This window comes from Gossypium hirsutum, chromosome D10 (assembly GCF_007990345.1).
Source record: "Gossypium hirsutum isolate 1008001.06 chromosome D10, Gossypium_hirsutum_v2.1, whole genome shotgun sequence".
In the NCBI taxonomy this organism is placed as follows: Eukaryota; Viridiplantae; Streptophyta; class Magnoliopsida; order Malvales; family Malvaceae; genus Gossypium; species Gossypium hirsutum.
In genome coordinates this window covers 4,608,084-4,623,942 of record NC_053446.1, presented here as the reverse complement: position 1 = coordinate 4,623,942, position 15,859 = coordinate 4,608,084, and the positions used below count along the sequence as shown (strand labels likewise).

The following is a 15,859-nucleotide window of genomic DNA, read 5'->3' as shown; positions in this document are numbered from 1 at the left end:
TTAACCATTTAGCTATGAAAAATTATAAAATATCATTTAATTATTCAATTTTGTCTTTTTCGTCACCAACTAGCTGGTGTAAAAATGAAAACACCTAAAAATCTAAGATAATCGAGTGATAAAAAGGATAAAATTAAATAGTCGAATAACTATTTTACGACAGAAAACCATAATTGGATAATTTCTAACCTAATTTACCCTTAAATAAATAAATAAAAATTATTGAAAAGGGCGTTTATTAAACAGAATAGTTTATTTTATGATAAAAGGATCAAATTTTCTATTCAAGTTAATATCAACAAAATATGGGACTTATTTTAAATGACAGTTTATAACTTCTTCTTCTTTTTTAATTATAAAAGTTATTATAATCATATATATTTATTTTTTAAATTAAGTAAATACATTGTTCACTTATTATTTAAAATTGATTAAAAATTAGTGAACGAGTTTAACTCGATTGACATGAGCATTGTTGTTAGTACAGGAAAATACGTAGATTTTTACATGCATGCAAAAGATTTTTGAAGCTTATGTTTATTAAACGTCTCGTATCATTTGATTTGCCGTTGTGTAGGAACTTATTATTAATCTATCATATTATCAATTATGATTTTTGTCATTGATGCAGATATAGCTCTTTTTCTCTGACCTGAATTGAGATATTTTTCTATGAACCGAAGAAAATTAAATTGAGATATGTGGAGTGGAATAATGATGATTACCCGGCATTATTTTTCTTCAGTTGGGACTCAAAGAAATAGGAACAAAAAAGATGGGTCTCAGATCATAAATCTGAAAGCTTGGAACATTGGATCATGGTATATGAGTCACAATACCAAAAAAGAAGCCAAAATATCCATCAAATCATGGGAAAAAATAACCAAGCCGCAGTCGAAACCATAAGGATGGAGGCAAGATAATTCCCGGAAGCCATAGGTGTAGCAGAACTCTTTTGATCAGGAGCTGGAGCAGGAACATCAGCAGCTGGTGATGGTGATGGTGTACTACTGCTTGGTTTAGGCGGGGATGCAACCGGAGACTCGTCTTCGTCACTAGGAGCCGGTGCGAGGGCCTTCCTTGGTGACAAAGCCTTTGGTGGTGGAGTAGTTGGGTTCTCTTCCGGCGGGGGTCCAGATGATACGGAGTTGGGTTTAGTCTTTGATGCAGCTGGTGCAGTGTTATTGCTTTCTTTAGTGGGGGGTGAAGTTGTTGCAATATTGCTTGATTTATTGGGGGATGAAGTTGGGGTTGGGGATTTCTTCTCTTGACTGGTCGGAGGTGGTGCTAAGGCTTTCCTCGGAGGGGAAGCAGTGGTGGGAAGCGACGTTGGTGATTGTTGTGGTGGTGGTGGTGGTGATGGTGGAGTGGAAGGTAGGTCGCCTGATGTTTTTATATAAGGGGAGACTTGCAATACTGCAATGCTACGGGGTTGAAGTTCAACGGTGCGAACAAATGTGGCATCCAATTTAGAACTTGAAGTAGTCGATCTAAACGTGACTTCACCATTGCTCTCGCGGTTCGCGGTCAAGGTAGCCCCTGAGTAAAGTGTGGTGAGGGTTATTCTGGATCGCAAGCTTTTGAGCCTGGTTGGATCATAGTAACCAAATATCACATGGAACCCCAAGATTCTCCTAACATCATCGCCCGGCAAGTGTCTAAATGCGAACAAATCATAATCGGCAACAACAAGGACGGTCACGATTTGTAGGTTGTTGATTTCACTTGCCAATCCTGTTGAACTCAATTGGTAATTGTACAAATTGAAGTCCTTGTAAGGTTTGAGGATTTCTGTGATGTTAAAAGCATATGTTGGTGATAGTAATACAAAGAAAAGGGAGAACAATAGAGTAATTACTGGTGAAGTCGACATTATTGTTTTTTACTTTTTTTATAATGATATGATGAACAGTTTGTCGTTGGATAACAAGGGCCAAGACGATGGGTTTTTATACTAAAAGCGTGTGGATTAAAATTCAATGTCTATTTTTGTAAGGTTGAGTCTAATTCGGCCAAACAAGCGCAGATAGTGGAGGTTTCTTTTCAATTCTAAATCTAGCACCTTATGACAAGACTATGAGATGGTTCAATATCGTGACTCAAGCCCTTAAACTTTGGCTCTTCGTTCTACATCATACATATACAATACACATGCATGGTCAATGGCTTGCGACTCTGAATCTCTATAAAATATATTAATATTTAATAATTTTATTTAATTAATAATCGAAATTTCTATTATCGTCTCTAGTATCGTTTCATCATTTTCCACTAGATCTAAACTCATAGTCCAAACCGGGATGAACCATTCCCAGTTGAAGATATTGTTAACAATAAACAAATGGGTATATTTTTGTGTTATATATGATGGAATTGTTGCGAGGAACTTTAACTCTGTTTAACTCTGTTTATGGGCAAAATTTTACTTTGATAACCTTTGCAAAGTGACTGGTAAATGCTCGACCACTATGAAATGAAATTACGAATCTACTAAAAAGTGATACCCACTTGTTAAATATAATGATAAGATACATTACATTCTTAAGGGAAGACTCAGATTCGAATTTTACGGACATGAAAATATAAAATTATTTCATTATTCCAAGTTGATCCATGAAACTTCAATCATGATCATTTTTTTAAGAAAAAGAAATTTCAAGCTTAAATTTTTGTTATCAACATTTGGAAATTTTATACCAAATGGGGAGTACATAAATATCACTAAACTTAAGATTAAAACTATGTTTAGTATTTACAACTTATATGCTGATCTAGAGAAGAAAATATAATAGAGTAGTTTACAACAATTTAAGGGCGTATGACACAAACAATAACATCCAGCTCCATATAATTACATCATATATATCTCTTGCTCATATTTGTTTCTAAATCTTTCTCCTTTTAGCTTTCTTTAGATATGGTTGGAGAAAAGGTTCTACTTGCATCGCAGCTCCAATTCGAGATAAAATTACACCTGCAATTCCATGGTTGGAATCGGCAGCTATGGTTCAAGAAAATTGAGAACAAATGAGCTAACTGTTTCAGAAACTAACCTGGGCATTCTCTGTTTTGTATTTTTGCAATTCTTCTTGAGCACAGATGAGCCTGCATATATAACAAAAACAAGGTTTAGAGGCCTTTTTTTGGTACTTGGATGGTAAAGTAACTGATGGAAAAAGAAATCACACTTCACGACATTGAAATACCTCCACTGTAACTCGGTTATCTCATGAAGTAACTCCTTTTCCCTATCATGAGCTAGTTCCAGCTGCAATTCAAGAAAACTGTTTAATCAATAAAATCTTTTGGTGTAAGGTTGAAGTCATGTAGTTTCATAGGTGGCTTAAAAATGGTGTAGGATAAAGTTGAATGTATTCTAGCACAATAATGACGGCAGGCAGCCAACCCACCAACTATGATCGAACGGAAAATGTTAATTAAAGAGAAAAAAATTACCAAAGATTTCTCTGTGACTGCCCCATTAGCCGGTGCACATACTCCCTCAAGTGCACGACTAGCTAAGCAATGGAGATAAAATAAATTTAAGATAATATAATTTGAATTTATAAAAAAGAGGAATAGGACTATTTTAAGTAGTTGCACCTATAGGTTCACTGGCACAAACGTGCTTCATTAAATTGAGAATATACTCCTGTTGACAAAAACACGCCAAGTAGAACAATATCAGCCAATAGATAAAGTAGAAATGTCAAAAAAAACATTTGGCTAACATATACCCTTTGAAGAATGTTTGTCTGCAAAACAGACTGCAACAGTGGAAAAAGATGATTGGCAGCAGGGATTGATAATGAAGGGTCAGATGTTGCTGCTAGTGAAACCATAGGATTTGTATTTAAAACCTGCATAACCCATAATTATGACAATATAAAAATTATAAGCTACAAAATAAGAGTATAGATATGTTCTTATTTCCAGACAATATGCTTGAATAAGGCACAACAACATATACATCGATTCAATATGGGCCGTAAGCTTTTCTGCTTGTAACTATATATCTTCTTTTACGAATACTTGTTAGAACTAACTATTGTGCTACAAAAGCTTGCAAGGATTGCTAGTTAATTATAAATCAAATCAAAAACCTAATTGCGCATTTACCAGAGAAGTGAGAACTATAAAATGGGATTCTAGAATTGGTTCTAATAGGCAATTTGGCACACATGTGCTGACCTCCGAAGTACCAACCTGCATGCTGCGACTCTTTGGCAGTATAGGAGATGGGGCAACCTGAAAAGAGAAGGTTAATTCATCTCCTATATGACAATAGAAGCTACAGTCGGACCATAAAGATATAGGTCACCTTTTCCAAATCAACGTTCTCGGATGTAACTTTAAAACGTCCCTTTTGCTGAACGACAGGTGGCTTTGCTTTCTCATCATCACTGTTCACTCCTGCAATGACACTTTATTTATTGGGGGAAGTAAATCAACTTGAAATGGGAAGAGAGAAAATTAACCAATCATCAACCAAATCATAAGACCTGGAGACTCCTTTTGCAGGACAAACAAAGTTAGAGTAAGAAAAGTTAACACTTGCCTTGTGATTTAGATGTCTTAGAAGGAAGTTCAGAAATAGTATCTTCTCCTGTAGAAACTGCTGCTCCATTGCCACCAGAAATGTTCTGCTGCTGGTTTTGCTTATCACTAAAACCTTGATAAAATGAGTGCTAGAGAAATATAACATGATAAACTCTATACATGGATGAAGACGAAAATATTTAAAAATATTATGATAATTAATGTGTGTAAATATGGTAGGTGGGATGATAGTTTAATACCAGTTTAGATATATGAATGGAGTTTGTAAGACAAATCCTTGGTAAAGGAAACTTACAAAATGGCATTAAGTTGACCTACTAGCGGTGTAACATAGGATTAAGCATTATAACCAAGAAAAAGAATTATGTAAGCAAAGTATCACACCTTTCTCCTTTAATTGGGAGAACACTGGTTTCTGGTATACTGGTGCTCCCTGAAAATGGTGTTGTCCTTTGATGAGAAGGCTTGATCATGTTATCAGAAGATTTTCCATTGGTCTCCAGGACAGGCTTCTCAGCCAGATTACTTTCAACATGATCATTATCAGAAAGTGAAGTCACATTCAGCTCATGAGAGGCACTAGCACTGCTTGAGTCATCATCAGATCTTTCAAATCTAATGTTGGATTAAAAAAAATGAATGTAATTGGCGTTACTTCCACGAAAATAAGCATGACTACTGACTACTGCTATGTTCTCAATGAACTAGACTTAAACAAAAGTGATTAAAAATGACATAGAGGTAAAAATGTAATATAGCAAGACTGTCAAATACTATCTCAATAACATACTTGGCAATACTTCTTGTTGGATCAACTGCTAGAGAAGGAGCTGGCTGATTGTGGACCAGATCATTATCTTCCTGTGAAAGCTAGACCATCAAGAACCACCCAAAAGAAATCTAGGAAAAATAAGAAGAAAAGACGAACCACGACGTAAAATGATAAAACTAATAAAGCCTATATTCCTACAACAAACCTGCCAAAAATAAAAGACACAGTATATCTTGAAATACCTTGCCTGTAGCTTGAGAAGAGGTCTGACATTCAGATTGCTTATCTCGTCCATCATGTGATGGCAAATAATTTGAGCACCCTCCTTGGTTGGTATAATTTATAAGGTCCTCATCTTGGATCTGACAAGCATTTACAAATTCTAAAAAGCTTTGAAAACCCCTAAAAAGTTTTTCACCAAAAGGAACAGGAAAGTAACCATTACTATACCAGGGAAGCTTGAGCTTTCACATCTTCAAGATTGAAATCCCATCCGCTTATCCCACGTTTATATTCATTCTGCTCATGATTACAAAAGCACCAAAAAGTCATGAACTCGGATCTTTCAAATCCCAGCCTACAAGATATTACACTGATGAGCAAAAAAATAGAACACCCTCAATCTAGTAAAATAAATATAGGCAAAATAATAATTCACAGATTAAATATAAACCTTCTCATTGCCAACCACATATGACTAGTAGAATATTTTGGTTTAAATGCAACACCATAGTTTGACTTCATGTATTATGAATCTAACCAAAATTTTGAATTCTAGAATCATGACTTGATGATAGCCACAATAAAAACACAGATGTCTGCGACTGCACAAGAGCATTGAAACATCCACTTGTTATAATTAAAATTTTGAAAGTTCTAACCTGTGATAGCTCTTCTTTTTCACCATCTGGCATTTTCTTTTGTGCGAGCATATCTTCTTCCTTTTTCTATTTTTAAAAACGATAAAGTTGTAAGTATAAGATAGTAACAGAAACATAATGTAAGGCTATACAAATAAGGGCCATATGATTAAAAATAGCATGCTAACCTTCAATGCCTTGATACGATCACCAAGAACAGGCAATCCATCTAGAAGTGTCCTTGCTATATAATCATTTGACCTCGCTTGCTTAAAAAATGAATGTTTTAATAATTTCATGGCTGAAGGTCTCTTTGAAGGATCTTTCACCAAGCAACTAGCAATCATTTGCTTGAAAGACTGAAAAGAGAAGAGAAACACAAGATGAACGCATAACATTATGTAATTTAATCCAACTATTAAAAATGTTGGATTGTTTAGCCTACCTTAGAAAACTTCTTATCTCTTTCATAATCCAGGCCTGGGGGTGCATTTTGCAAGGTCATAAGTAACACCTAAGAACAACAGATATGCTTTAAATAAACATAAATTTGGTGTCCAGTAAAGGATTTTAATTGTGCTAAGGGGGGTCACAGAATCTATCTACCTTCATTGGGGGATATTTCGAGAATGGAGCGTGGCCATGAGCAAGCTCTAGTGCAGTTATACCAAACGACCAGATATCTGCCCTGCAAGGATTTTGCCAAATAAACATCAACATAATGTCACCTAAGGAGCATGAACGAGACACTTTTCTAAGAAAACAATAGACTGACTTGAAATCATAACCATGCAGTTGCTCCATAACCTCGGGTGCCATCCTACAAACAACGAAGAGGAAATTAGATTACAGATGATAAGAAGCACTGAACCTTTGACATTTTTACTCGATGAAAAAGTCCAGTGGGACATTAGTTCAAAATTAAGATGCTATCTGAATAGGATTTGGTTGATTATTCTATGATCTATATTTCTATGGATTTATAAAAAATATAGTTGGCCTGAGTTAATGTTAAGAAATGGCTTAAAATTGGTAGTGGATTGTTGTTGTTGGTAGTGGGTTGTTGGTGGTAGTGGATTAGTGGATGGTTGTTGGTGTCCATTTTCAACCACAAATCTTTGCCAAAGTTTTGGACAATTATGTCCTTGAACTCTCTTATAAATAGAGAGGTTCATTAGCCATATTCGATCATCCCAAACCAAGAGAGAGCAAAGCTTGTTCTTTGAAAGCTAGGATTTTAGCTTTCGGGTTTTCTATAGGGGTTGAGAGTTGTGAGGTTCTCGGGTTGTGTCTTGAGTGTAAAACACTTGTAATCTTCATCTTGTTATAGTGAAATTTCTTTTCGCCTCTGCCCGTGGACGTAGGCATTAAAGCCGAACCACGTAAATCCTTGTGTTCACTTTATTTTTCGTTCCGGTCAATTTACTTGTAGTCATATCGGAGTTCTCGAAACGATCCTTTCCGCAACAAATTGGTATCAGAGCGTAGTTGAAGGAGTGATAATATTTTCTGAATTGCCCTGTGACTGCAGCTTTGTCTGATCTTTCACATCAGGAAGAAAATATTATCATTCATTCAAAGGTTCCAAATTATGGCTACAAGTGTTTCATCGACTAAGTATGATGTCGAGAAATTTACCGGGAAAAATAGTTTCAGTTTATGGCGCATCAAGATGCGGGCAGTGCTGGTTCAACAAGGATTGCTAAAAGCATTGTCTGGTAAAGATAAATTACCAAGCACGCTTTCGGAAGAGCAAAAGGATGACATGCTAGAAAGAGCACATAGTGCTATTCTGCTATGTCTAGGAGATGAAGTGCTACGAGAAGTAGCGGATGAGAAAACCGCGTCCGGTTTGTGGCTCCGGTTAGAGAGCAAGTACATGACGAAGTCATTGACGAACCGGCTCTACCTCAAGCAAAGACTCTATGCCCTGAAGATGGAGGAAGGTACACCTGTTTCCCAGCACCTGGATAAATTCAATTCCATTATCATGGATTTGAATAATATCGATAACAAAATCGATGATGAGGACCAAGCAATAATTGTTTTGTGTTCTTTGCCTCCCTCGTATGAGAATTTTGTTGATACAATGATGTACGGTCGTGATGACCTGACTCTAGAGGAGGTGAAAAATGCCTTAAGTTCCAGTGAGTTGAGGAAGAAAATCACTGGTAAGGTGGTCGAAAACAATGAAGGCGAAGGCTTGGTTGCTCGAGGAAGATCCAAGGCAAAGGGTGGAAGTTCAAGTAAAAGCCATCCTAGATCGCAGTCCAAGAAGAGAATACAGTGCTACTACTGTAAGAAGTACGGGCACATGAAGGTAGATTGTCCGAAAAGGAAGGAGAAATCAGAATCACAGGAGCAACAAAATGATCGTGCGAATGTAGCTGATGCAGATTCTTCAAGTGATGCCGAGATCGTTCTTGCAGTATCCGACTCTTACGCTGGTGGGAGATGGATTCTTGATACGGGAGCTACATTTCATATAAGTACTTCGAAAGATGCATTCTCAACATACGAGAAGCATTCTGGTTCAGTACTAATGGGAAATGACCACGCATGTCAAGTCATGGGGATTGGCACAGTTCGTATAAAGATGTTTGACGGTATTGTTAGAACTCTAACTGATGTTCGGCACATTCAAGAAATGAAGAAAAATTTGATCTCTTTGAGTACGTTGGACAAGAAAGGCTTTCGGTACTCTGCTGAAGGTGGAGTTCTCAAGGTATTCTCGGGTGCTTTGACTGTGATACGTGGTAATTTGGAGCGGGGCCTTTACTTCCTCGATGGTTCCTCGGTTACAGGTGTTGCGGGAGTGTCATCATCAGATGATCTAGATTCTGACACCACGAAGTTATGGCATATGCGGCTCGGGCATATGAGCGAGAGAGGCTTATCGGTGCTAAGCAAACGAGGATTATTGTCTGGGCAGTGTACAGGAAAGTTGAATTTCTGTGAGCACTGCGTCTTCGGTAAGCAGACTCGGGTAAAGTTCAGCACTGGGATTCACAAGACAAAAGGCACAGTGGATTACTTCCATTCTGACCTTTGGGGGCCTTCTCCGACAATTTCTAAAGGTGGTTACAGATATCTGCTTACCTTTATCGATGATTACTCGAGAAAGGTTTGGGTGTATTTTCTGAAGAGCAAGTATGAGGTTCTCATCAACTTCAAGCAATTTAAAGCTTTGATCGAAAATCAAACAGGAAAGAAGATCAAGCGATTCCGGACGGATAATGGCTTGGAGTTTTGCTCAGGTGAATTCAATGAGTTCTGCAAAAATGAAGGAATAGTGAGACACCGCACTGTTCGTCGAACACCACAACAAAATGGAGTTGCAGAACGCATGAATAGAACTCTCTTGGAGCGAGCTCGTTGCATGCGATCAAATGCTGGGCTCGGTGAAGAATTTTGGGCTGAAGCTGTTAATACTGCTTGTTATTTGGTTAACAGATCTCCGTCAACAGCTATTGAGCTGAAGACTCCTGAGGAAGTATGGTCTGGTTCTCCTGCTGATTACTCTGGTTTAAGAGTGTTTGGCTGCCCTGCGTATGCTCATGTAAATGAGGGAAAACTCAAACCGAGGGCGAAGAAATGCATATTTCTTGGATACGGCCAAGGGGTGAAAGGATACAGGTTGTGGTGTCCTGATCCGGTTTCGTCCAAGTTCATCATCAGCAGAGATGTGACTTTTGATGAGTCATCCATGCTTCGATCCACCACAAATTCCCGGGAAAAGGAGGAGTCAGATAGAATGGGAGATCACGGTGTTGAGAAGCAGGTGGAGTGTCAGGTGGACGCTCCAATTCCTACGGAAGGTACTTCAGTCCAGGATGATCAAGTTGAGGTGCAAGATTCCGATGAAGATGAGTCACCTCAAGAAAAACCATATAGCATTGCCACTGGAAGAACGAAGAGACAAATCAAACCAAATCCGCGTTACGCTAATCTGGTGTCTTTCGCGCTCAGTGTGGCGGAGTCCATTGGTATAGAACCTTCCAGTTATAATGAGGCTGTCACGTGTGATGAGTCGGCACAGTGGGCAATTGCTATGAGTGAGGAGATAGAATCTCTTCACAAGAACCATACTTGGGAGTTGGTTAAGCCGCCAAGTAACCAGAAGATAGTTGGTTGCAAATGGGTCTTCAAGAAAAAGGAAGGCATCCTAGGGGTTGAAGCAACTAGATTCAAGGCACGATTGGTTGCTAAAGGCTTCACTCAGAAAGAGGGGATTGACTACAATGAAGTTTTCTCCCCAGTCGTAAAGCATTCTTCCATTCGTGTATTACTTGCCATGGTGGCCAAGTCTGATCTAGAACTTGAGCAGCTTGACGTAAAAACGGCGTTCTTGCATGGTGAGCTCGAGGAAACAATCTACATGCGTCAACCAGAGGGTTTTACAGTTCCTGGTAAAGAAGACCATGTCTGTCTATTAAAGAAGTTTTTATATGGATTGAAACAATCCCCAAGGCAGTGGTACAAGCGGTTTGATAGCTTCATGATTCAGCATGGTTACACAAGATGTGACTATGATGCTTGTGTCTATCATCGGAAGCTCTCAGATGGTTCGCACATTTATTTGTTGCTGTATGTTGATGACATGTTAATTGCTTCCAAAAACATGTCGGAAATCAACAAGTTAAAGTCGCAGTTGAGTGGTGAGTTCGAGATGAAGGATCTGGGTGCTGCCAAGAAAATTTTGGGCATGGATATTCACAGAGATCGCAAGGCGGGCAAGCTTCGTGTGTCGCAGAAGAACTACATTGAAAAGGTTCTTCAACGCTTCGGCATGGATAAAGCGAAAACTGTGAGTACTCCGTTGGCACCACATTTCAAACTCTCTGCAGAGTTGTCACCACAATCTGATGAAGAAAAGCAGCAAATGTCTCACATTCCATACTCGAGTGCAGTTGGAAGCGTGATGTATGCAATGGTTTGCACTCGTCCAGACATTTCACATGCAGTTAGTGTGGTCAGCAGATACATGAGTTGTCCTGGCAAGGAACACTGGCAGGCCGTGAAATGGATTCTCAGGTACTTGAGAGGTTCTGCAGATTTATGCTTGGTATATGATCAGAGTGACTGCACTAGCAGTGTCACGGGCTATGTGGACTCTGATTATGCTGGAGATCTGGACAAAAGAAGATCTCTGACGGGTTATGTTTTCACTTATTCTGGAGGAGCCATTAGTTGGAAAGCTGTGTTACAGTCTACTGTAGCCTTATCTACGACTGAGGCGGAATATATGGCGTTAGCAGAAGCAGTGAAAGAAGCATTGTGGATGAAAGGTCTAGTAAGCAGTTTGGGTTTACAACAGGATTTCACTGTTGTATTTTGCGATAGCCAGAGTGCCATACATCTGACTAAAAATCAGATGTTTCATGAACGGACCAAACACATTGATGTCAGATATCATTTTGTTCGGGAACATGTTACGCAAGGTGACATTGTTATCAGCAAGGTTGCTACCGAGAAGAATCCTGCAGATATGTTAACTAAGGTGATCCCTGCATATAAGTTCAAGCATTGCTTGGACTTGATAGGTATTCGGGATTGATTAGCGCCAGAGAGGCGTTTGGAAGAGGTGATCCAGTTCGAGGAATTCACTATGATGTTCAGCTTGGTAAATTTCAAGCCAAGGTGGAGATTTGTTAAGAAATGGCTTAAAATTGGTAGTGGATTGTTGTTGTTGGTAGTGGGTTGTTGGTGGTAGTGGATTAGTGGATGGTTGTTGGTGTCCATTTTCAACCACAAATCTTTGCCAAAGTTTTGGACAATTATGTCCTTGAACTCTCTTATAAATAGAGAGGTTCATTAGCCATATTCGATCATCCCAAACCAAGAGAGAGCAAAGCTTGTTCTTTGAAAGCTAGGATTTTAGCTTTCGGGTTTTCTATAGGGGTTGAGAGTTGTGAGGTTCTCGGGTTGTGTCTTGAGTGTAAAACACTTGTAATCTTCATCTTGTTATAGTGAAATTTCTTTTCGCCTCTGCCCGTGGACGTAGGCATTAAAGCCGAACCACGTAAATCCTTGTGTTCACTTTATTTTTCGTTCCGGTCAATTTACTTGTAGTCATATCGGAGTTCTCGAAACGATCCTTTCCGCAACAGTTAACCACAAAAGTATTTGGCACTCAGGATTCTTATCTAAGGATATAAATGCGGAAGTGTAAGCATACCAGCATGGTGTCCCCACAAATGTATTCCTCATGCGTTGCCTATCACCCGAATCAAAAATGCAAGCCGAAACACCAAAGTCTCCCAGCTTGATTGCACCGCGTGAATCAATGAGAATATTCCCAGCCTATTGGAAAAGACCATTGAGGAGCTAAGAACCAAAGTGTTTCATTCACACACGAGAAAAAACTGCTTTAGATATTATGAAATTAACGGAGTTCACAATCTGGTAATCATGCTAATCAAATGGTTCCCATTGCAATACTAAATAACCGACTCAAATAAATACTGTAGAAATAAGAATTGCCTTTTTCTGAGCAAAAATAATATATTCACTTACTGAGTTTGAGAATGTATGTAACTCTTTAACTTGTAAGCTAAAACTGTAACCCAACCATTAAGAGCTTGGTTTTAAAAACCAAGGATTAAGCGTATTGAACTCAAATTATGCGAATGAAGACCAAGTACTTACTTTAACATCCCGATGTATGTGCCCGTGATGGTGAAGATACTCTAAACCTTTCAACACTTCACGAAGTATTGTGGCTATAACTACCTCCTCAAAACCATCAGGATATGCAGCCTTCAGTATATGAAGACAAGATCCCCCGGACATGTATGGCATGACAACCCATAGGTTATGATCATTGACAAAGGAGCAGTGTGATTTAAGAACATTTGGATGATCAACTAAGACCATTGTTTGCGCCTCACGACAAATGTTATTCTGAGAAAGTGGATTAGAGAAAAATGCCAAAGCAACAAGTGTTGATAGATCTCCAATAGAATATATGCAGCATCTACAGAAATCTAGTATCATTCTTCAATAATCACAAAAAAGCAAGGCAAAGGCGTACTTTCTAAGTTCTTCAAAGTAGTTCATCCTAGTGTAGCTAAAGAGATAATGTTTCATCCAATTTGACATAACATATAACCCCAACCAGATAACAAAACGACAACCTTAAACACACACCCACAAAAAAAAACTGCAGAATTGGAAAGAAGGGATTACCAGATCACAATTTTCACGTTCAAAATCAAGAATTTTGATTGCAACAACTTCATTAAAGGGTATACAGACAGCACGGTACACGGAAGCACTAACACCTTGCCCCACCTCCTCGTACAATGTATAATGCTCCGGCCCAATTGGATACTTCTTCTTCTCCATTATAGTTTACACCTTTCCTAACAATGTCACAAAACCACACATTGAAAAAGGTTTTCAATCTCCTCAAAAGAGCATAAAATCCAATGCAAATCCATAGCAATGATGAAGTAAAACAGTTTGCATTGCAGCAGGTTACAAGCTAGCATTAATAATGACAAACCAATCAATGGAATGGGATTACTGGAATCACATACAAGTTAACCTCGTTTCCCTTAAATACTAAGCAAAAGCGCTCAATTATGAAGGAATTAGTCCCAAAAAGAGAGCAATTTCAATAACAAAATATCATAATAGAGACAAAAAAAATTCTTTCAACATCAATAAACCAACCCGAAGTTAAGTCTATTGAAACCCTCAAAAATGTAGCAGCTGATTTAGAATCCACATCCCATGATTAAAAATAAAATTCCTCTGCATGCAATGAGCAAACAAAGTGGTCACCATGGTATGGAAACATAGAAAAGAAAACCCAAAGCAAAAAAAAAAAAAAAAAGTTTTAAAGAAGACAATTACAGGAAGAAAAAATTTGATATTCATGAAACCAAAAAGTTTGAAAGGTATATAATTGATTAATGTGAAAGGTAATTGGCATTCATTGATAGGTGAGAGAAGTGAACAAGAAAATGATGGTGGAAAAGAGAAAGAGACATTGAGGACAGAGGGGTTATTGTCGTCTTCGCTATGTCGTGAGAGAGAGAGAGAGCGAGGGTATCGGGTCGCCGCTCAACCTGAGAAATAAATAACATTTGCATGCAAGAATCCCGCCACTTGTGTTTGGTTCCTCCGTTTCTTTCCCTTTTTTTTTCCCTATCTCTCCATTTAAACCTATGTTATTCGACATCACTACTCATTTTCTCCCAAATAATTTATATTTACCTGAAATATAACAAATAGATTTATAAAAATAGATTTTATTATAAAAGTATTTTTATTTTTTATTAAAAATAAAAATACAATTTATTTTATAAAATAGTGATATTTTAGTTCTTATCTAACTAAATTAATATCTATATTTATAAATTAATTATGCATGGAATAATCAGCCCGATCCGATCTTGGAGTGCCTAACGCCCAGGGGTTCAAAAAAATTATTTTTTCTAATTTATAATGTGGAAAAAAATTTTAAACTAAAATTAAGTAATTAAATTTTTAAGACTTTTAATTTTTCACCATTAATACTTCATTTCTTAAGCAGTGGCGAGGGCCCCGACCCCCTAAAATAGAAAATTTTCCGTTTAAACTATTTATAATTAATAAAATTTTAAATTAGTAATGATAAAATTAAACTTTGGCCCCAACATAATAAAAATTTGATTCAATCCTTTAAAAATTATAAAGATATAGACTATTAAAATAGTAAAATTGTATTTTTACTATCGTAAAAATATACAATTTAATTCCATCCCCCAAAAAAATTTCTACTTCCGCCACTACTCTTAAGGCCTCAAATTTTGTCAGCTTTAATTATATTATATTTTATAATTTTTTTTAAAAAGGGTCCAATTTATTATTTCACCTAAAGTCCTAAAGACGTCAAAAACGGACCTATGTGTAATCGCAACAATGATATATAATCAAATAATTATACAATTAAATTTACTTAAAATTATTTCTAATGATAATGCATTAATTAATTTAACACACTCTATATGATAAAAGTATTCTACGGGTTTTTATGATAAAGTATTCTACGGGTTTTTATGATATAGTGCAAAGTGGATTTCATTCAATTTACACTTTCAAATTAACTAGTTTTTAACGTTACATGCAACTAAATTTACGTGTTTAAACTCATCGCTTTTTATCTATATTATTATATAAATAAAAATTTATTTTATAAAAACAAGTAAAATAATTATTTTTATAAATAAAAAAATTTATTTTTTTATCAAACGGGTTTAATTAATTTTTAAGATGTTGGTTTAAAATATAATTTGACTCGTTATCATTTAAATTCATAGAGTTATATTTAACTTAATTCAATTTCATACACGGTTTATAAGTTAAACAATGGATTTTAAAAAGAAAATTCATATCCGTTTTACGGTATATATTTAGTGTTTGTGACTACCCTTATCAATAATATTGTATTTAAAGTTTGAATTTGTGTGATTTCAATAAAAATACAATATGTCACTGCATCCAACACTTATTAATTAAAACGATGAATTGTGCGAACATGATATATCACTTAAAAGTATCATGTCATATTTTAAAGTCTTAACTATAAAATTCATACTTAAGTTTTTTTTAGAGGAATTAAATTTGCTCTCTTTTTTTTTGAAAATTAAATTTGATTCTTAAATTATCAAATTTGGTT

The 15,859-nt window shown here is 36.7% G+C and overlaps 2 protein-coding genes across 4 annotated transcripts; both read right to left on the bottom strand.

The window, feature by feature from the left end:
• Positions 1–707: 707 nt before the first annotated feature.
• Positions 708–1,915, bottom strand: LOC107915031 (fasciclin-like arabinogalactan protein 14). Its single transcript, XM_016844126.2, has one exon. The coding sequence runs from the start codon at positions 1,871–1,873 to the stop codon at positions 863–865; it is 1,011 nt and encodes a 336-aa protein (XP_016699615.1). The 5' UTR covers positions 1,874–1,915; the 3' UTR covers positions 708–862.
• Positions 1,916–2,653: 738 nt separating this feature from the next.
• On the bottom strand, positions 2,654–14,356 carry LOC107915685 (STE20/SPS1-related proline-alanine-rich protein kinase). Of its 3 annotated transcripts, none has more exons than XM_041102886.1 (22): positions 14,188–14,356; positions 13,381–13,556; positions 12,841–13,095; positions 12,371–12,495; positions 6,968–7,012; positions 6,799–6,880; positions 6,638–6,706; positions 6,381–6,551; positions 6,214–6,279; positions 5,783–5,851; positions 5,575–5,694; positions 5,351–5,421; positions 4,945–5,175; positions 4,559–4,665; positions 4,322–4,413; positions 4,192–4,248; positions 3,738–3,860; positions 3,604–3,652; positions 3,457–3,518; positions 3,207–3,268; positions 3,054–3,105; positions 2,654–2,974 (listed from the first exon to the last, which is right to left on the bottom strand). In XM_041102886.1, the coding sequence occupies exons 2-22, from the start codon at positions 13,537–13,539 to the stop codon at positions 2,969–2,971; spliced, it is 2,073 nt and encodes a 690-aa protein (XP_040958820.1). In that variant the 5' UTR covers positions 13,540–13,556; positions 14,188–14,356; the 3' UTR covers positions 2,654–2,968. The 3 variants fall into 3 exon arrangements, with proteins under 3 accessions (XP_040958820.1, XP_040958819.1, XP_040958821.1); XM_041102885.1 differs by lacking the exon at positions 14,188–14,356 and adding an exon at positions 13,870–14,160; XM_041102887.1 differs by lacking the exon at positions 14,188–14,356 and adding an exon at positions 13,870–14,159 and having other exon boundaries at positions 4,207–4,248.
• Positions 14,357–15,859: the final 1,503 nt, after the last annotated feature.

Coding starts and splice junctions, on each gene's coding strand:
- LOC107915031 (XM_016844126.2), bottom strand. CDS start 1,873: ATGTCGACTTCACCAGTAATTACTCTATTGTTCTCCCTTTTCTTTGTA.
- LOC107915685 (XM_041102886.1), bottom strand. CDS start 13,539: ATGGAGAAGAAGAAGTATCCAATTGGGCCGGAGCATTATACATTGTAC. Junction 5,422..5,574: donor CTTCTCAAGCTACAGGCAAG/GTATTTCAAGAT, acceptor TAGCTTTCACAG/GAAGATAATGATCTGGTCCA. Junction 5,176..5,350: donor CCAACAAGAAGTATTGCCAA/GTATGTTATTGA, acceptor ATCCAACATTAG/ATTTGAAAGATCTGATGATG.